Source organism: Trematomus bernacchii, unplaced genomic scaffold (assembly GCF_902827165.1).
Source record: "Trematomus bernacchii unplaced genomic scaffold, fTreBer1.1, whole genome shotgun sequence".
NCBI lineage: Eukaryota > Metazoa > Chordata > Actinopteri > Perciformes > Nototheniidae > Trematomus > Trematomus bernacchii.
In genome coordinates, this window is record NW_022988082.1 from 1,262,963 (window position 1) to 1,284,066 (window position 21,104).

Consider the following 21,104-nt stretch of genomic DNA (forward strand, 5'->3'; position numbering starts at 1 on the left):
AAAATACAGATTTAAGTATTCTGACACAGAACGATTTTAGAAGCAATGTATTTCTATTGGTAGTATGTTTCCTGCCTGCACCAAATAATAACAAATTAGAAGGAAAAAAAGATGACAAAAAATACAGATTTCAGTATTCTGAGGCTCTGAGCCCCATTTCTTTTCCTCACTGACGGCAAAAAAACTCAGACATTATACAATTTAAAATAAAAGGGATAGGGTTAGGCTTAGGGTAAGAAAATGTTTTTATGAAACAGCTTCTGGTATTCCAAGACCCGACCGGACAAAAAGACGTGGTGCAGACACGAAACATACTACCAATAGAAATACATTGCTTTTAAAATCGTTCTGTGTGACACGAAAGAAATGCGAAGATCGTGTTGATGAACACGAATCAATAGATTCAATTAATTTCGTGACTATAACACGAAATGCCGTGAGACTGGGTTGAAGATTGACATAAACTAATGAGACAAAGGCCTTTAGAGTGATGGCGGTGTCTCTGAGCACGCTCGCAAACAAGAGCACCAGTAAGGGCAAAGACAGTATCTAAAAATGTGGGGCAAATTCATTTGAATACATTACAAGGTTTACCATGTATACCTGTTATTTTATATGTATTTCATTCGCAGTAGTAGTACCATTTGCATGTTTAATCAAAACTTAAAATATGCGATGTAGGACATTGTTTACATCGAGCTGAAGTCACGACATTCCTTTATTGGCCTCACTTAACCTGTTGAACCCCATCGGCCCGCCCCCGGGCGGAAAAACGCGTCATCTGCAGGAAACAGCGTCTGAGGGCTTCTTAATATTTAATAAACTATGAATGTTTTATATCCATGTAACGGGAAGAAACTCCGCTAACTGATGATATGAACCATTTTTAGCAAAAAAAAACACAAGACTAACGCTGAGCCTCTGAATCTGCCCTGAGCGAAAAAATCTTAATGCCGTTATTACAGAACTCTAGCTATACCAATCGATATACTTATTGGATCTGCACAAACAAGCTTGAGAGTAACATCCTGAGAGTCCACAGATTATAGAAATATAAGGATCATCACTGAGCGATCAGAACTCGTGACAGGGGAAGCAAATACAGACAACACACGAGTAGCTTTAGGGAGCAAAACACGGAGATATGCTCACCTTAGCTGTTATTCTGATCAAAAGTCGTGTTCAATGGCATTATAACGAGAAAAAAAGCGGCTGAAGGATAATCCATAGGTTAATCCAATGTGTCTGTCACTTTGAAAAAATTATTGATAATCCATAATTCAATTTGTATGCAAAAATCGGAGAATAAAGATTTGCCACCAGAGGTTAGCGCAGCTTCCGGTTTTTCTACGCTCTCACTCCTTATTTGGTAACCTGTGTGTGTATGTGGAACTTTCCCTCGATTCCATTGGCTCTAGCGGTTAAAAAGAGATGTCAATCAGCAAAATCCACCAAGGGGGGCCAGAGATATGGAAAATCCACCCAAATGACCCCAGAAGTGTTTTTTTTTTGTTAAATCTCTCTAAAAAGGTCAAATTTCACTTGTTTTGCATCAATCTTGTTACAGGGTACTTATTATATGTTGTACTTTGGATTCCTAAAGCTTTTAGTCTACTAACCCATCATCCAATGGTAGTTTTCACTATAAGTAAAAAAGATTTTTTGGACGGACACTATAATTTACAGTTTTTTACTATGTTCAATCTGAATTTTCTTTAAAATAAAAAACATCTATATTGATTCTGACTTTTCTACATCCAACTCACAGGTTTATCATTACTTTGAGAGAAAAGATTATTAATTTTCCCCTTTTAGAAGTGTAGTTATGGTCATTTGTTCTGGGAATGTCATTTTCAAGCCTGAGACCTGGAAACAGGCTCGGGGGTCAACAGGTTAAAAAGCATGTGTGTTTTTCTTGTTCGCTGCGAGGGTGTAAATACAGACTCCACTAAAGCACTGTGTGACTTTAATGTTCAATCTTTTCTTCAGGAGCACAGAAAACAGATCCTGTACAAGTTTCAAGGTATTTGTTAGCAGGGCTGCCAACCCTCACGCATTGAGCGTAAGAGTCACGCAATTAACCCATATCTCACGCACTCACGCCACACTTGCCTTTCCTCACGCTAAGTTTTCGTCCAAAATAAATGTATATAAATATAAAAATAAAGTGAAGGAACAGCAAACCGAGCGGTCTACGAAATGAGACGGTCTTCTGGCTTAGTTCAGTAAAGTTGGAACGATATTGGGAGATTCGGATTTCACGGATCAATAACTCATGAACAAAACGTTATTCAGACACAAATGACGTCTCCTAAGTACCGTGGTAAGGTTGACAACAAACTACAATCACATTTTGATAAAAAAAAGCCAATACGCCATCCTCCGAGGTGGACCGCAGCCGGAGAAGAAACGAGTGCTCAGGGACTGTCTGCAAAGTGCAACTCCGAAAAAAGAGAATATAATATTCAATCACTATTATACAGCTCATTACTACCAAACTCACCACACACATCAATAGTCTCCTGTGTGTCATACTACAGCAGAGAGTTTTGAAGAATATGCTTTTGAATAATATTGGGGAATATTTATAATGTAAAATCTTCAATAACTTTACTATTATACATTATATTTCTACCAAACTCACTATTTGCATTGTTGTTGTTAGCATCTGGTTAGCTAGCTGCGCTAACGGATATTAGAAGCTGTTTCTAAAACAAGGAAAGGGAGAGCTCTGTCCTGTCAGACTGAGAGAGATAACTACAGCTCAGTGAGGTAAGGGACTCTCTGAGTGTTTAGATAGTTAACTTTAGTCTAGTTATCTCAGTGAGTCTCAAACGGTTTGGTCACCATTTATGAGAATAAATGAAAAACAGTTATGAGATACTATATGACAGTAAAACAAGAGTACAGTTTAAAAGTGGAGTGATTTGTAAAATATCCATAAAGGAAAAGAAAATCTGTGTACAGTTCTGTTTCATATGGGTGTTGAGGGATGTATCCATAGATCTCTTAATGTTGCTCTCAAAGTGCACCAGATTGATGCATTTAACTTCAAAATTTAAAAAATAAATATAATGCCGGAGCATGCCACCCCCCAACCCCCCACTTATAAAATAGCACTTTACCTCTGCTTACACCTATATGCCATTTTATATGCTGTGAGCCTTCATTGTAAGAGTCGCGGGTACACTGTGTACAAATCTCACTCCAAGCTGAACTCAAAGGTTGGCAGCCCTGTTGTTAGAGAGTTGCTGGCATTAACTCAGTTTTGTCCAAAGTTTACCAAAGCCCTGTTCTAAGGCAATGATATTACACTTTTTAGCTCTTATCTCTGCTGTCTAAAAACAGCCTTTGCTTCTCTCTCTTACTGTAGACACTTCTGAGCTAGTCTAGTTCCCCAGGTGCACACTCTGGGTTAGAGGCATTTTCCTCCCCTTACAGCCCGTCCACACAGCAGCGTTAAAAAAATCTTCCAACGCTTCTGCCCATTCACTTTGAATGGGGTGACGTCACTTTGCCTCATTTTTCGCCGAACTGCATTGTGGGAAGCAAAGCGGAGATTTTCAGGATTTTCAGGATTCAAAAGTTGAGCAATGTTCAACTTTTGAAGCTGAGGTGGAAGCGTCAGCCAATCAAATCCCGTTTATGCAAATCTGACAGTTCAAGCGCTAGCCAATCAAACCGCGTGTATGCTGGGAGAGACATACCGCAGGTCATTTCCTCATATTCCAAAAATTGGAGGAGAAATTAATTATAGCGGTAGGGAATCACCCGGTGCTTTATGACCAGTCCCTATTTACCTACCGGGATACAGACCGGAGGAGCCAGGCATGGAGGGAGGTGGCAGAGACAGTGGTAGGTTTTTGCCTGTTTGGGGAGTTTATATCCAGTTTACTTCGGGCTTTTTTGCTTTGTATGTCGGGGGCGGGAGATTCATGTGATTGGTTGTTGGTCGCGTTGCTCGCAAAAAATCCCCAAGCTTCAGATACGCCCACCTCCAAGATTTTAGAGCCAGCCGAGTCAATGGTAATTGGATACAAAGATGTGTTTTCCCTGTAGCAGAATGTTAATGCTTGCAGATGTATCTGCAGCCCTGTGGAGAAAGCTCTGGCTTTGTATTTGCCAAGTGAAGTCCCTCAGACTTTACTTCCTCTTTTGTTGAGTGATATTTGGGAAACTTGTTGAAGGCTAGTAAAATATTAAATAACCGATGATATTAGACAATCGACTGTTGAGAACGGCCCTGTTTCTGTTATTGCCGTGGTTACCATTGAGATTATGAATGAGGTTACATCAGGAACAGACACTGGATCACCATTGCTCTCTATTATTTTTGCTGAGTTCAAATATGCATGTGGTCCAAAAAAAAAGGGTGGGGGGGTATTTGGTGGGGGTTAGGAGAAGGTGCCATTGCTTTATTGCTGTTTATTTATTTATTGATTCTGTAAAGTGTTTCTCCTGACTCAAGATTATTCAAGCAAGATTGTTTCCTGCCTTCAACCGGTTCAAGCAAACACATTTACAAGAAAAGGATTTTAAGAGTTCTAGTCTTTATGTCCTTTTCTTCAATAATATATCATTCAGAAAAGGACAATTGTCATATGGATAGCCAGTAGTGTCCTTCCTGGATATTAAATATTCTATCTAATAATCTTCTAAATCTTTCTGCAGTGTTACCAGTAATATGTATTCTTAAAGTGTACTAAAGTACTGTATATTTTACATAGTTTTGCTATGTTGGAGAAAATCACCACAAATACTGATAAATGATCTTCAAAAACATTCTGATTCTGCTTGAAAAATATTTAAACAAATGTATGTGCTCTTTTTGAAGCATTCAATTATAGTATTACATTATTATTACTATTTAAGACATTTATGGAAGTCATCCTTTTTATGTGTAATTCATTTTTTAAATGATTTGCTCGTATTATAAGTAGGCAGGGGCGGACTTGCCATCAGTCAGTTTTGGAGAATCACACATTCTTTATGACTACGCTTTTTTACTTTAGACATCACCATTTAAGTTGCACACTAGGAGGATTAAGGCGGTGTAACACGGATGCTGAGGGCTCCTGCGTTTCCTTGTGTCGTGCTGCCGGAGGGCACTGGAACAAGACTTCTGGACTTTTTTTCTTGAACAATATATAATATTTGCAGTTCATATAAGCATCCGTGTTTTTACTTACTCAATTCCACTGTGCGTAAAGTGTAAAAAATAATTTCTCAATCTGAAAGAGGAAATAATGTGCCCTGGTGACCGGACGTCTCCTTCATCATTGAGGCAGAATTTGATGTAATAATAAGCGAGCATCAGATGTGTGTAGAGTTCGGACTGTAGCAGCAGCTGTGGTTTTTAGCAGATCTGATGAAGGTAAACAGTGGCTGCGTGCTGGAAACACTTCTCAGACTGGTTTATTCACCATGCTTGGTCAATTGTGACTGAAGAATTGTGTGTTCATTGACAGTGGTTACATTACATTTGAAACCAGCCACACCATTGTTGTGGGCTGGGTCAGAGTCCAGTTTTGCAGTCCCAGCAGTATAAATGTTCTGACTAAATGAACTAACAACATAACATCAGGGGTTAAATTGGGCCATTCCCGGCACTTAGGCCAACACTCCTCCCTCATCAGCATCTTACCTCTTTAACCTGTTAAGCTCTGAGCCTGTTTTTCAGGTCTCAGGCTCGAAAATGACATTCCCAGAACAAATGACCATATCTTCCCTTCTAAAAGGGTTAAATTAATAATCTTTTTTCTCAAAGTAATGATAAACCTGTGAGTTGGATGTAGAAAAGTCAGAATCAATATAGATGTTTTTTATTTTAAAGAAAATTCAGATTTTACATAGTAAAAAACTGTAAATTATAGTGTCCGTCCAAACATTCTTTTTTACTTATAGTGAAAACCACCCTTGGATGATGGGTTAGTAGACTAAAAGCTTTAGGAATCCAAAGTACAACATATAATATGTACCCTGTATCAAGATTGATGCAAAACAAGTGACATTTAACCTTTTTAGAGAGATTTAGCAAAAAGAAACCACTTCTGGGGTCATTTGGGTGGATTTTCCATATCTCTGGCCCCCCTTGCTCGATTTTGATGGTTGACACCTCTTTCTGACCGTTAGAGTCAATCGAATTGAAGGGGGAGTCCCCCACACTCACACATTGTGAAGAGAAAAGGTGGGGGCTTCGCGCATGTAATTTTCAATCAGAGTGAACCTATCTCTAGCTTTGACATCTGGAAACGGAAAAGCAGTTTTAATGCTTATGGATTATCAGAAATCATTTCAAAGGGACACAGACACATTAGATTAACCTATGGATTAACTTCAGCAGCGTTTTTATCGTTTTAATGCCATTAAATACCACTTTGGAGAGACTACAGAGCCAAGGTAAAAATGTTAGCATTTTTAGCTACCTAGCGTCACCTGTTTTGATGTCCGTTTTTGCTTATAACGTCGCAAATACGTATAATTCAGTGGTAATGTCGGTGTCAATAGATTCTGTGTCACCTCACGATGTGAATCGATGTGTTGGATGTGGTGAAAAGATAAATAATAAGGTTTTGTGAGTGATTTTCGGTGCAGTAAGGTGTTAGCATTTTTCGCTCGTTGCTAATTCAGAGGCTCAGTGTTAGCATTGTGGGTTTTCTTTTGAAAAAAGAAAAAAAATGATCAGTTAGATGAGTTTGTTCCCGTTACATGGATATAAAACATTCATAGTTTATTAAATGAACATGCCCTCAGACACTGTTTCCTGCAAGATGTTGCGGCAGTTCCCCGGTACCGGGGTCTCTCGGGCTTAACAGGTTAACAATGCATATGTTTACAAAACAATGCTTTTAAAATAAAATGTAATTCAAATGCGTGCTCAGCTCATAGAAAACCTGCTGCATTCCAAATCAGTGCAGTGTTACAGATGTTCCACTCCCACCATCACCTGGACCTGCTGCTTCCCAGAGAGGCTGTCTTCAAGCGAGGGGGTCTGCAGCAGGGTCGGCAGACCACCCGACCATTTGGAAGCTCAGAGCCCGTCTCGTTAACCATGCTTTGAGGGTGTGTGCATTATGATGGGTTATGATCGTTTTTATACTCAAAATGTGTTTATGATAAAAGTTTTACAAGAGCAAAAGATGTCTATCTAATCTAGCCCCTTAATGTTGATCTCTAGTGTATCAGATTGGTGCGTTTATCTTGGAAGGGCAATATTTGAGTTGAATTGTTATTTTATTATTCCTATATTCTTTATTTCATACATATTGCAGTAGAGAGTAATATTAGAATGTCTTTGTTCCTTATTATTGTGATGTCCTAATTTGTTCATTAGCAGGATAACAGCACAACTGAAATTATAATAAGAAATGTGTACTTGTACAGTGGAGGAAATAATTATTTGATCCCTTGCAGATTTTGTAAGTGTAACCACTTACAAAGAAATGAACAGTCTATACTTTTAATGGCAGGTATATTTTAACGGTGAGAGTAAGAATATCAAAAAGAACATCCGGAAATGTACATCATATAAAACGTAAAAATTGATTTACATTTAACTGGGAAATAAGTATTTGATCCCCTTGCAACCAACAAGAATTCTGGCTCCCACAGACCGGTTACATAAGTCCTCTACCTTTAAAAAAGTACTCCTAATATCAACTGTATAAAAGACACCTGTCCACAGAATCAATCAATCAGATTCCAACCTTTCCACCATGGGCGAGACTAAAGAGCTGTCTAAGGACCTCAGGGACCAGATTGTAGACCTGCACCAGGCTGGGATTGGCTACAAGACCATCAGAAAGCAGCTTGGTGAGAAGGAGACCACTGTTGGTGCCATTATTCAGAAGTGGAAGAAACACAAAATGAGTATCAGTCGCCCTCGGTCTGGGGCTCCACACAAGATCTCGCCCCGTGGGGTATTGATGATCATGAGAAAGGTGAGGGATCAGCCAAGAACTACACGGGAGGAACTTGTTAATGATCTCAAGGCAGCTGGGACCACAGTCACCAAGAAAACTATTGATAACACACTACACACCATAATGGCCGATAGCCTCCTTCCCTCAGCCAGGACACTGAAAATGGGTCATGGAGGGGTCTTCCAACAGGACAATGACCCTGAACATACGGCCAAGGCAACACAGGAGGGGCTAAAGAAGAAGCACATTTAGGTGAGGGAGGGGCCTAGCCAGTCTCCGGACCTTAAACCCATAGAAAATCTGTGGAGGGAGCTGAAGCTTCCAGATGCGAAGCATCAGTCTCAAAACCTTCAGGATTTGGAGAGGGTCTTCAGAGAGGAGTGGACCACAATCCTTCCTGAGATGTGCACAGACCTGGAGACCTACTACAAGAAGAGTTTGACCTCTGTGCGTCCAACAAGGGTTTCTCCACCATAACACATGCAAGGGGATCAAATACTTATTTCCCTCAGTTAAATGCAAATCAATGTTTATCCTTAGAAAAGTAAAACGTTTTAAAGAAGAAGAAAGAAGTTATCGTACCTTCATGGAGTCGCCACTTCTAGAGACCCGGGCCTGTCCTTCGTGCCCTTAATAGCGGGCATGAAAAGTGATGTGTGTGTGATGAATGCATTGAATAAAAACAATTGCATTTATCCCAGAGTAAGAGTCATCTCTCTCCACAATTCCACATTTCCCCATAATGTCTCATTGAATTCAGCAAGATCCGTTTCATACGATGTTAACTGGGCACCCATTATGAGACACGGTTCCCCACTCGCCGCCCCCGTTGTAACTCCAGTAAAGGAGGCAGCCGGTGGGTGCGCACATGTGAGTGTGATAAACCGCAGGAAGTGCTGTCAAATGCGGGTGCAGGGACATTAGGGCCGGCGTGTTGTTGTTAGAAAACACACCTCGCCTAGTGTGATAGTTCCGATTAATGCATTCACCGTCAGTTTGATCATGGCATTATGACGGAGCGTGCGGCCCCGCGACAGCTGGCTGCAGTGCGTTCAAGGACCTCAGTAGAAAATTGGCCCTTTCTATGTCAGCCCCCCATGGGCCAAACTTCCTTTTATGGAAGGTTTGGCGGCGGAGTGGGCCACCAGAGAGTACTACAGCTTCTTAGCTGCGGCTCCACAGCTGCTTGCATGTCCCCTAACACAGTTTTATGGGGAATGGAAGCTCAGCTGTGTACTGAGAGAGTGGATGGACAGGACACTGAAACTGGGTTATTCACTCCGGTTCTGCAGCGTCCCTCCTCCATTCAGGGGCATAAGAGAGGCAAATCTATCATCCCAGGAGGAGATGGGTTTCCTTTCAACAGAGATTCAGGCCCTGTTGCAAAAACAGGCTGTGTCTGTCGTGCACTCTCAGGACAGAGAAAAGGAGCTTTACTCCATGTACTTCCTGGTTTCCAAGAAGACAGGAGAATTCAGACCCATTCTGGATCTCCGCATCCTGAATCAGCACATTGTCTGCAAAAAGTTCCATATGTAAACCATAAAACAATTACTGGAACTGGTGCAGTCGGGCGATTGGTTCACAAACCATCGACCTGAGGGACACTTACTTTCATATCAAAATTGCTCCAAAGCACAGAAAGTATTTGCGTTTTGCCTTCCAGGGGGTAGCCTACGAGTACAACAGACTACCGTTCGGCTACTCCCTATCCCCATGCACGTTCAGCAAATGTGTGACCACAGCGCTTTAGCCGCTTCACAACCATGGCATGAGGGTTTTATTTTATCTCAACGACCTCATAGTCATGGCCAGGTCCAGGGAATGGGCAATGTTCCACACAGCCCAATTGATCTTACACCTAACCAAGTTGGGGGTTTGCAGTCAATTGGAAGAAAATCAGTGGATGCAGCCTCCATCGAGAGCGAGATGTACGCCCCCATCGAGAGAGAGGTGTACGCCCCATCGAGAAGGAGGGAAGGCTACGTGCCACTCTGTCAGAGAACAGACAGACGTCTCTGCTTCAGGCAGACTGAACGTTGGTGCGAGGAAAGGAGTCTAGAGCCTCTGTCCGGTACATTGGGCTTTTATTCTATTACCCTCTCCTCAATAGTCACCAACCTGGGTGTGAAAATGGACGCCCATCTGACCTTTGAGGCTCACATTAAACAGCTGTGCAAGAACTCCTTTTATCACCTCAGGAATATCGCCAAACTCCGCCCCACACTCACTCTGTCTGACGCCGAAAAGCTAGTCCACCCCTTTGTCTCCTCCAGGCTGGACTACTGCAATGCACTCCTCATCGGGATCCCTAACAAAAGCATCCAGAAGCTCCAGTACATTCAGAACAGCACTGCTAGGATCCTGATGAGGGTGCGCAAATATGATCATATCACCCCCATCCTGAAATCACTACATTGGCTCCCCGTGGAACTGAGGATCGAATACAAGGTCTCCCTCCTCACCCACCAGTGTATCCATGGAACTGCCCCTCCCTACCTCAAGGAACTCCTCACCCCTCATACTTCCTTGCGAACCTCCCGCTCCAGCAAAGCCAACCTCCTCAAACCCCCCAGGACCAAGCTCCGTACTATGGGAGACCGGGCTTTCTGCTCGGCTGCTCCCAGTCTGTGGAACGCTCTCCCCAACCACATGAGAGCACCACAGACCGTGGATGCTTTTAAAGGCCTCAAAACCCATCTGTTCAATAAAGCCTTTTCCTAGACCTTTTATTTTGTTATTACTACTATTTTATTTATTTTTTTATTGTTTGTTTTTACTGCTTTTTATTATATTCTACCGTGTTGTGTACTGTTTTATACTGTTCCATGCTCACTGCTTGTAGCACTTCGGGATTTGAACTCAAATATGAAGTGTGTTTTAAATTAAACCCATTATTATTATTAGGGCCCGAGCACGGAGCGCTAGGACCCAACGGCGTCCTAGTACGAAGTGCGAGGAACCTATTGTTATCCTAGGTATTATTATTTTTCTGCTGGCGTTTCCTGTTTTTGAGGCCTTTAGGACGCTTCAAAAGTTGTATAATTTTGCACGGACGCCAGGACTGGTGAAAACTACAATATTCTGGAGTCAATGGGTTCAAATTGTCCAATGTGCTCGCTAGCGCCACATATGAAAATCACACCGTAACTCCGAATGACCTGAAATGTTGCACACATATCCGGGTGGACCTGTTCTACAAATAATCCTCTTGGAACCCAAAGCTCCACCTACTTTTTTTATTTGTAATTAATGTGGGCGTGGCCTATACATTTTCTTTTAAAATGCGATAGCATAAAATGAGCTTCGGACGCAAAACTTGGGGCACATGTCACAGCCCACGACCTTTTTGACAATGTAAAAAAAAAACTAAATTTAAAAAGAAACTGCTCACTAGCGCCCCCTATGTTTCTCAGAACTTCACGAATTTTGGCACAGACATTCCTCATGGAATTGCGGACATATTTCTAATTAGCTTCCATTAGCCCCGCCCCCGACAAAGTCGGCCATTTTGAAAAATGTGCGTTTTTCATGCATTTTAAGGACATTTTTGCAAACTCCTCCTAGGGGAATGATCGGAAAAATTCCAATCCAGGACAAGTTCAGCCCCTATCCAATATGATGCTAAATTGTGAAGCAAATTTTTGATAGCTCAATCGTGGAGGTCGTTAGTTAACAGCGAATACACCATTTTTGACGATTTACAAGTCGCAAATTACTCCAAACTACTCGCATATAGTTTTTCCGATATTCACGAAACACTGTATACACGTTGCTATTATGATTGCACACATATTTCAAATTGCCTTCCCTTAGCCCCGCCCCCCAGAAAGTCGGCCATTTTCAAATATTTGTGTTTTTCATGTTTTTTAAGCACATTTTTGCAAACTCCTCCTAGGGAAATGATCGAAAAAATTCCAATCCAGGACAAGTTCAGCCCCTATCCAATATGATGCTACATTGCAAAGGGATAGTCGATCGCTTGAACGTCAGATACTACCTTAAGCTACTGAGACCCGCCTGTCTGCCCGGCACATCAACTCTCACACACACACACCCACACCTACACAATGTACAACACACACATACACTCTACAAAACATACCTCAACAGCGCCCTCTGTGACTGGATCCTGAACTTCCTGACGGGCACACCCCAGGCAGTGCGGGTGGGAAACATCACATCCTCCACCCTGATTCTCAACACCGGTCAAGGTGTATGCAGCAGCCATCTCGTCCTGTCATGAGGGATTTGGCGGCAGACCAGTCTTTAGCCAACCGCTTATGAAGCGTTTTTTGCAGGGGATCAGGAGACAGTGCCCAGTGGTGCATGTCTCCACCCCACAATAAGAACTGCCATTGGTGCTTGAGGCTTTGGTTACAGAACCGTTTGAGCCTCTGGAGCTCTTCTCCCTGAAAGGTTATACAGCTAGACGGCTTTAGTCTTCCACCCCATACAGGGGGAGAGCCTTTCCCCACTGGGGTCCGTGCACACTCTTCACGTGGTGTGGCTGTGTCGACAGCCTTGTTCGACGGCGTGAGTGTGGAGGACATATGTACGGCGGCATCTTGGTCTACGCCAAGCCCGTTCATAAGGTTCTATCTCTTGGACATGTCTGGCTCCTTCTCATCGTCTGTGCTTGCTGGGGCAACACAGGACTGGTGAAAAGAGGGGGGCTGTGGGTCGGTAAGCTGTATCTGACCCCCTGGGACATAATACACTTACATTTTCCCATGCTCCTTAGGGACCTGGGAAACGTGGTGCGCAGTAAGCCCCATACAGGTCTGGAAGACTCTCCCCGCTGAGGTCCGTGCACACTCTACACGAGGTAAGCGTGTGAGTGTGGAGGACATAGTACACTTACGTTTCCCATGCTCCGTAGGGACCTGGGAAACGTGGTGTGCAGTGTGTAGTCACTTGCCCTGGCAGCAGGGTGGAGCTATGGGCTTATTCAGACCAATTAGGCTCTACCCAGCAAAGTAAGCTGCGGCCCCGACTTCTCCACGGTCACAACCGGGTGATAGGAAGTTGGGGTGCGATGGCTATTCATCGGGGCTCCACCCACTGTACCCACAGAGTCCAGTAGAGGGCGGAGCCTGTGTGAGATAGAACGGGGGGGTTACGTATTGTAACCTTAGTTCTTTAAGCACAGGTGGAGCCCTCTATCTAGGGGCCCTGTCTTCCCTATGCCGCTCGCTGAAGAGGGTGTAGGATGACAGTCAGGAGGTGTAGCTGTCTTATATACTGTGGGCCTGCGCACACATTCAGGTAGCCTCGCCCTGATTGGCCGGCTACGTTTATACAACTTCAGTATGTGAACGCTCAAGTATCATTGATGAGAGTAGTACCCATAGAGTCCAGTAGAGGGCTCCTCCTGTGCTTATAGAACTAGGGTTACAATACGTAACCCCCCGTTTCTACTTCTTACATTTTACTTTAGTTTCAATCTGCATTTGGTGGCGTGTTCATTATTATTTAGAGTCAGTGTGTTTTGAAAACAGAGACATCTAGGTGATGGCAAATATTTTGTTTATTCCTTGTCCCCACTACACTATGTTTTTCTCTGCTTATTTTCTAAATAGTGGTTGTTCAGCCTGGATACATTCATTGGCTAACAATGACAATGTTGACTGTTGAATGTTACAGTTTGAAATAGAAGTTCTTTAATTTTCTATTAATATAAAGTGAGGTCCAGTTACCAGTTAGTTACGGCTACTGTTGACTTGAGTACATTTCGAAGCCCATACTTCTTTACTTTTAAATAATAATAATAATAATAATAATAATAATAAAAAATATAATTATCATTATTAAAACAATATTGATTACATGGAGCCCATTTGCTTTGAGGGCAAACATCATTGCATTTAAATAGAGACCACTCACTGTCATAATAGTGTAAGGATCACCAAACTCAATAGGAATCTAATCACTGTGATTTCTAATCTAATATCATCCCTTCTATTACACACATTGGCAGTGGAAGTGAGCATCAACATCCACTGCCAGGCAGGAATACTGTGCTGCTGTTTCAGAGAGAAAAACCCACATGATGTCGAGCACTACTCACACACTCCTCGAAGACACATCCCCATCGTTAAGCAGACTCATACAGACAGCAGACTGTGTGTGTGTGTGTGTGTGTGTGTGTGTGTGTGTGTGTGTGTGTGTGTGTGTGTGTGTGTGTGTGTGTGTGTGTGTGTGTGTGTGTGTGTGTGTGTGTGTGTGTGTGTGTGTGTGTGTGTGTGTGTGTGTGTGTTTGTGTTTTGAGGCATGGGCCGGGCAGCAGCTCTACACTAGGCTGCCTGTGTCTGCCCCTGTGTCAGAGCTCTCCGTGAGGGCAGGTTGAAGGAGGATTAAACATGATGGTATATAAAACCATGCTCGTATCTATACAACCTATCAAATGCAAAACGGTATCAGTTTAGACGTAATTCTGTCCTTCTGCTTACCACATCATTTGTGTGCACTCAAGAGTCGCAAACAGGCGTTTGTTTAATCATTTTAAGATTGGCTTTAATCAATTTTTGCAGATGAATTCTTCATATATAAATGAGAGGTAACATTTTATTTATGGTATTATTTTCACATATTTCTCTCCATTCTTCCTTCTGCCAACTGTGTCTTAGTTTCTGATCTATCCCGTTTTTGTGCGTATGAGTTTGTTTTTTATAAATCGCAAAGGTTGCTTAGAAATTGGCGTACACCATCTTTTGAGCGTACGCCACATTTATAAATGAGGCCCCAGGTGTTGTTTGCATTTTTGTCTTACAAGTTTTACTCTTTTACAGCCTACTTTCCAAAATCATTCAACTCTGTGGTTGGAAATCTTAGACTCTAAAGTGGTCTCATGCAGTTTTAATCCTCAGGCTGTTCATAACATCAACATAGAAGCTGGTCACAACAGTGATGTATGGTGCTTGTTGGAGTAGAACACTTCTGCTACGCGCCGTTCGTTGGATGAGGCTGGATCTCTATTAAATTAAGAAAGGAATCAAAGTTATAACAAATTATCTGAGTTTACTTCTAGTAGGAAACCAAACACATATACAAGTTATACAGAGTACTCGAGCACTCTGGACTTTTAGGTTTGTGATGCGATGCGGATAAATGCGTCGGGACCCGCCAACTCATCAAACCAAAAAGAAATTGGACTTCAGGTTTGTGATGCGATACGGACACAGTTATCAGGACCTGCCACTCACCAAACCAAAAAAGCATTTTTACACACACAAACATCAGTATTCATATCTGTCCTTGGGGCGGAGATGGGTCATCTCTTCCTTCCCACTTTACTCCCAAGCGAATCAGAGAGCCCCTGGGGAGGAGCTGTTTAAACTGACCACCTCCCCCAAGTGCCCTGATTGGCTGGATTCGCTTCTGGCCGAGTTCAATCAGAGGTCTGACCAGAGAGTGAGATCTCAAGCCCCACCAGGTCAAAAGTCAATGTTTATCTTTACCTTATCTTACTCTACATTCCTTTCCCAGGGGATATTTTCACCTAAACTATCCTCCTTCAGACATTTAAACTTTCCTTCACCTATTTAACGATGTCTTTTAACGACTTAATGACCGCATCTGGCTTTTAGGGATGATAAGAAGGATGTTGGTGTGTGACACACAGAATCTCTAAGCCAGTGAATTTAAAAGTGAGAATAACATTCTTTTTCTAAGTGATTATCAAAACCCTTGTGATTACATAAAACAGTTCAAACAATACATGTTTACTTCAATACAGTGTAGAATCATATCTTTTTACTTCATGCTTCACTTCAGTTGACAAGTAGCAAAGCAGAATACCCAACACACCCTGATGAGAAAATGTCACAGATGATTATTGTTACATATTTGTTTTGTTTTCTTACAGTGTTGGTCACTGTAAGGAAGTGGACAGCGCTGCGAAGACACGGCCGGTCCCAATGTCTCCCTCTGACTTCCTGGACAAACTGATGGGCAGAACATCTGGATATGATGCCAGGATAAGACCAAATTTTAAAGGTACATACTTGGCTATCTTTGTGTCCGTCTGTATTTTCCAACAAGAACACAAAGGGCAAAGTGGAGTCCATTGTGATGCATCGATCAATTGTGTAACACATAGAAGCTGATTTAGTTTTGGCAGCCACTGGTGTCCCCTCTGTCAGTTTGCTAAACAGAGACATGTTCTTAAACTTAAAGATCCCATGTCATGGCCATTTCTACTGATCATAATTCCATTGTTGAGGTCTACTAGAATAGATTTACATTGTGCAATGTTCCAAACTCACATTGGTTTCTCATACAGCATCTCTGTATAGTATGTGTATTCACTCTCTGTCCTACACGGCTTGTTGGAGCTCCTGCCCCCCCCTCCCTGTGGGGAGACACAGCGAAACCCAGCCCGAAACTAGCCCGAGCACACACACACCCGCAGCCTCGCCGCGTTCCGCCGTCTCAGGCTGAGAAATCCGCGGAGCTGCAGCTGAGAAAAGATTGAGTGTGTGTGAGGAAGTAACGTAACGTAACGGCTCCGCAGATTGGTCCATTTGGGTATGGTTACGTCACCATACCCAGGAAGAAAAAAATGGAAAATGAAAAATCCCCAACGAGGCGTTCTGGGGCAGCATAGACAGGTCTTTTCTGTGTTAGAGTTTGTGACTCTGCAGACCGTTTACATGCAGAAAAAGCTACATTGTCACGATCTGTCGGTGTTGTGTTTTGTCTTGTCTTATTCTGTCTTTGGTTTCCTGTTTTATTTTGAAAAGTGTTCATCTTGCCTGTTGCTTTCTGTCTGTGTTCCCTCCTGCCTGATTACCCGATTGTGCCCCTGTGTTTTCTCCTCCCTCCTCACCTGTGTCTTGTTTTTGTGATTAGTCTTGTGTGCATTTAAGTTCTGGTTTTTCTGTCTGTCATTGTTAGATCCTTGTTTGTCCTTGACTGTGTTCACTGGGAAGAGCTTTGTATTTTTTCTTGTAGCCTTTAAATAAAGGTGTTTTCTGTGAAATCTGCATTTGGGTCCTGCCTGCTTCGCTCAACCCTGACAGAAGGATCTAACCAAAGATGGACCCAGCAGATGATCCATTTGAGGTGGAGTTACTTAGTTTTACCTTTTTATTGGCTTGCTGTTATGGTAGGTGGAGGGGAGCGTCCAGTGTTCAGCAGAAAGAGGCTGCTCTGGCAGAGGCGCACCAGATGGCAACAGAGAAGCCATGTTTAGTGAAGTTCTTACCTGGCTGGATTATGAGGCGCGTTCACACCAAGTACTTTTCCCACAGTAGTTCATGAGAACTTTAGTTCATGAGAGCTCTTCTGATGAACTACAGCAGATCGCGTTCACACCAAAATGAGTTCCTGGGGGTGGATTAGGCAAATGAGCCGCTGACGTCACTTCTTCTTCTTCTGCTTTGGGTTTACTGGCAGGCCGCAAATAACTTCACGGCGAGTACAGTAGGTGGCGGTATGCACCTTAAAGTTGCAATCCGCCAAAAAACCGAGAGAAGAAGAAGAAAAAAAACTTCCGCTTCCGCTGTATGCTTCTGTTTACCTTCCGACCTCAGACACGGTATGGAGTTGACGTTTTGGTGCTCGTGTTATACAGCTTCGTAACTGAGTTATTTAAGCCAATAACTCAGCCACAAATACAAATACAGATCGACCATTCAAATGCAATAGAAATGCTGAGTCGGAGGCGAAGGCGGTTAAGAAGCCTTAACAAAAGGATTGGACCACGAAAAGCACACGCTATGGACATGTTTCGCCATAGGACAGCTGAGAATGATGACCGTTATCACGCCCAAAGAACAGCAATGGTACGTTCATTAAATCACATTAATACTATCTAATGTAGGATTTATGGAGTTATGTAGTGATAATTTGTGTCTTTGTATGTATTCCAGATATGCGAATACTACGGAACGCGTCGTGTCCCGCGCTCTCTCTGGGTGAACAATAGAACATCGGCCTGTTGGGAGAAGGTGGTGACAACGTACACCAATGTGCAGTGGATCAAAGATTTACGAATGTCCAAGGGCTCTTTTCAACTCCTCTGTATTCGCCTGGAAGCAACGTTGAGGAGACGCAACACCAACAACCAGGAGTGTGTACCCGTGCCTAAAAAAATCGCCGGGGGGCAAGACACGCGCACAGCCCTTATGAGACATCTGAACAGCATGGAAATTGTAAATTGACAATAAAGCTGATCTTTTGTACAGTGCATTTGGTTCTCTCTTTTATTTACCACAGTCAACAGACAAAATTACAATAGTGCAGACACACCTTAGTGCAAAGATAACATGTCAGTATCAAAACAGTACTCATACTGTATATTTGTATATTAATATGAGTATATTATTATGTTAAATGTGTGTTAAAGACAATGGGATGAGATTGAAAGCTCTTTAAAAAGCTTTTGTATACCATCTTTACTGTGATAAATACATACATGTTAAGCATACACACCTGAAGAACTACGTTACACACACACAGGTTAGTCTGTGTACCGCTGCACTGCTGCTGGTTTAAACAAAGACAGTCATGATGCTAGTGCCGTGCAGCAGATCATCTTCACTGTGTGTTGTCGCCCAGAACCACACCATACAGGTGAAAAAAGACAACACACCACATGTCTCTTTCTCTGAGGGTTAGGATAACAATCAAAGTTAAGACTGGCTGGCTGGTTGTGGTATGTCAAAACTCAACTGATGTGGCAGATGTGTTTTAGAGGTCCATAATCTAAATGAATAAAACTGTGATTATGGAAAAAAGTATTGCACAGTAAATAGGCTCAGCAGTTAACACACCTTTATTATATATCCTCCTGAGAGGAACTCAGTACACTAACTCCTAAGATGTTCCCTTACTATAATTAATTAAAATATTGAACTCACAACACTGGTAATTACAAACTTAACCATTTCTCTTTCTATAAATAGTGTTTGTGTTGATGGACGCCATTTTGAAATACAATGAAATGATCTTTTTCAAAGCCACATATTTGGGGTGGGACACAATAAATAAAGCTTCGCCAGTTTATAACCGATGAAACATGATGGTATCAGAATAATCACTTACATGTGATGTATAGGATGCTACACAGGTCACTGTAAAGATAAAGTGTCAGAGGAGAAATAAGCAAGATACAGGATCTGTTTAATCGCCATGTAGGTTCTCTTTTATTTATCAGCAGCAGATCAATAAGTGTCAGTAGTATCAAAACAATATAACAGTGGCAATATATATATATATATATATATATATAATAACAATAGGTAGGCTCAGCAGCAGACACACCTTAGTGCAAAGTTAGGTGTCAGTATTAATAACAGTGGCATATATATATAATCACAATAATACAAAATGAACTGTCCCAGGTGTAGGCAATTTGGGGTGAAGTGTCTTGCCCAGGGACACAACGACATCCTGACTGCAGTGGGGTTTGAACCTGTGCTCCCCTGATCCGAACACCAACGCACCAGACCACTGCACCACACGCCTCCCAACAAGTCATTGTACAGTTTATCAACGACGACAAGTTTTCTTAATTTTTGTATTGAAGGCCTGTTGGATTTAATCAGCTCGCTTAGCACTGCCAGAAGCCCAGCCTGAAAGGTATTTTGTTGCTCCACCTGGCGCGCCATCACCATGAGCAGCTGGTCGTCCGATTCCTGGGCCTTGTGTGAATGCAGCAGCCGTTCGTCGTGCATCTCCTTGGCACGCAGGTCCTCATTCTCCTTGCTGACCATGGCACGGCAGTCCATCGCCATGATGGTGTCAAGGAAGCTGTCATCCCGTGCCCGCTTTCCTAATGTGAAATATGCAAGATACAAGATCAGTTTAATCGCCTAGTAGGTTGTCAACAGAGACAACATTGGACATGGTGCACACAGGGACAGTGTACAAAATGCAAGTGTAAAGTAGAAGATAAGATAGCATCAAATAGCTGACGCTCAAAGTGCCCTTATTTATTGTTTTATATTTGTTTAGAGTGCTTAATGAACGCTTGAACTTTGTCCAAAAATGATAAGTTTTCTTACCGGCAGTCATGTGACCTCTAGCCCGGATGTTTATGAGAGTGAAAAGGGCGCTAAAAGTGTAAACGATGTATTTTCACGGTGTTTCATAATTGTACCAAGAAGGAAATAAACGTGATTAGTGGAGATCAGTTCGATGCGTAACGTTCTTTCAAGACCAGAGTAGTTACAGTGTGTTTGGATGGTTGAAAAGGAGATGAGAAAGTGCTGCTGTTGTGATCCGGAGGGGAAAGCTCACTTGTTTCCAATCCAGAGAGTTGTCCTGCCTCGCCTGAAACACACGATTAGTGCCATGAGTTAGTGAAGCAAATTACAGAAAACATTACACACTTATTCACAAGTCAAAAACGTTTTCATAGCGGCCGAGAATGATGTTATTAGCCATGCTAGGCTGAACTGGCTAGCAGTGTTAGCCAGTTCTGGCTAGCATGGCTAGCTCGATCTACTGAGCAAATAAAAGTACATCTGAGACCAGTATTGTGCAGATTAAAACAGTGCAGTGCATGTAGTTTATTTTACCTTCTTAGTAGTCGTCGTTGGACAATTCACAGGCCACTGAATCCGCCGGAGAATGAGGGTCTGTCGCCGAGCAGAGCATCCAATCGATCATACCATTTACGGGTCTTCCGGCCGTTACCACTCTTGTTATTATGGTCTTTTTTTTGTTTGTAGTCCTGCTTTAGTTTCTATATTTTGTCCCGGCATGAGTGTGCGCTGTGGAAGATTCCCATGTCGGCTAACTTTACCGAACAACGCTGATACATTTTGCAGTTGGAAACTGCCTTCAGTAGAAGCTGCTGGATCCCATCCTCCGAGTAAATCGCCAGACGTGCCGACACATCCTCATCACTCCACCGCTCCGATGATTTTCGTATTCTTATTGTTGCCATAATAACTGCTTTCACAAAAGTACTCTCGTTGGTGTGCTGGGCTAATAATGCCAGCAAATACAATGGCCGCTCCAAAAAAAAATCAGAGTTAAACGGGGCGTGGTTTGCATTCCGCACAGCCAATCAGACGTATGAACTATTTTCTCCCACGGCAGTCCCTGCTCTCTAGCAGGGACTGAAAAGCGGGTCAGATGAACTAATTTGAACTACTTTAGTTCCTGTTTTTTTTTGGTGTGAACGCAAATATATCGTAGTTCTGATGAACTATTGTGGGAAAAGTACTC

At 42.5% G+C, this 21,104-nt stretch overlaps 1 protein-coding gene across 1 annotated transcript in view; it reads left to right on the plus strand.

The window, feature by feature from the left end:
• Positions 1–7,715: 7,715 nt before the first annotated feature.
• LOC117474894 (glycine receptor subunit alpha-3-like) overlaps positions 7,716–21,104 on the plus strand; it is a 96,943-nt gene continuing 83,554 nt past the window's right edge. The window contains exons 1-5 of the mRNA XM_034120919.1: positions 7,716–7,940; positions 9,807–9,918; positions 10,036–10,156; positions 10,244–10,624; positions 15,790–15,920. Coding sequence (XP_033976810.1) covers positions 7,716–7,940; positions 9,807–9,918; positions 10,036–10,156; positions 10,244–10,624; positions 15,790–15,920 — 970 coding nt within the window. The remainder of the gene's footprint in view (positions 7,941–9,806; positions 9,919–10,035; positions 10,157–10,243; positions 10,625–15,789; positions 15,921–21,104) is intronic.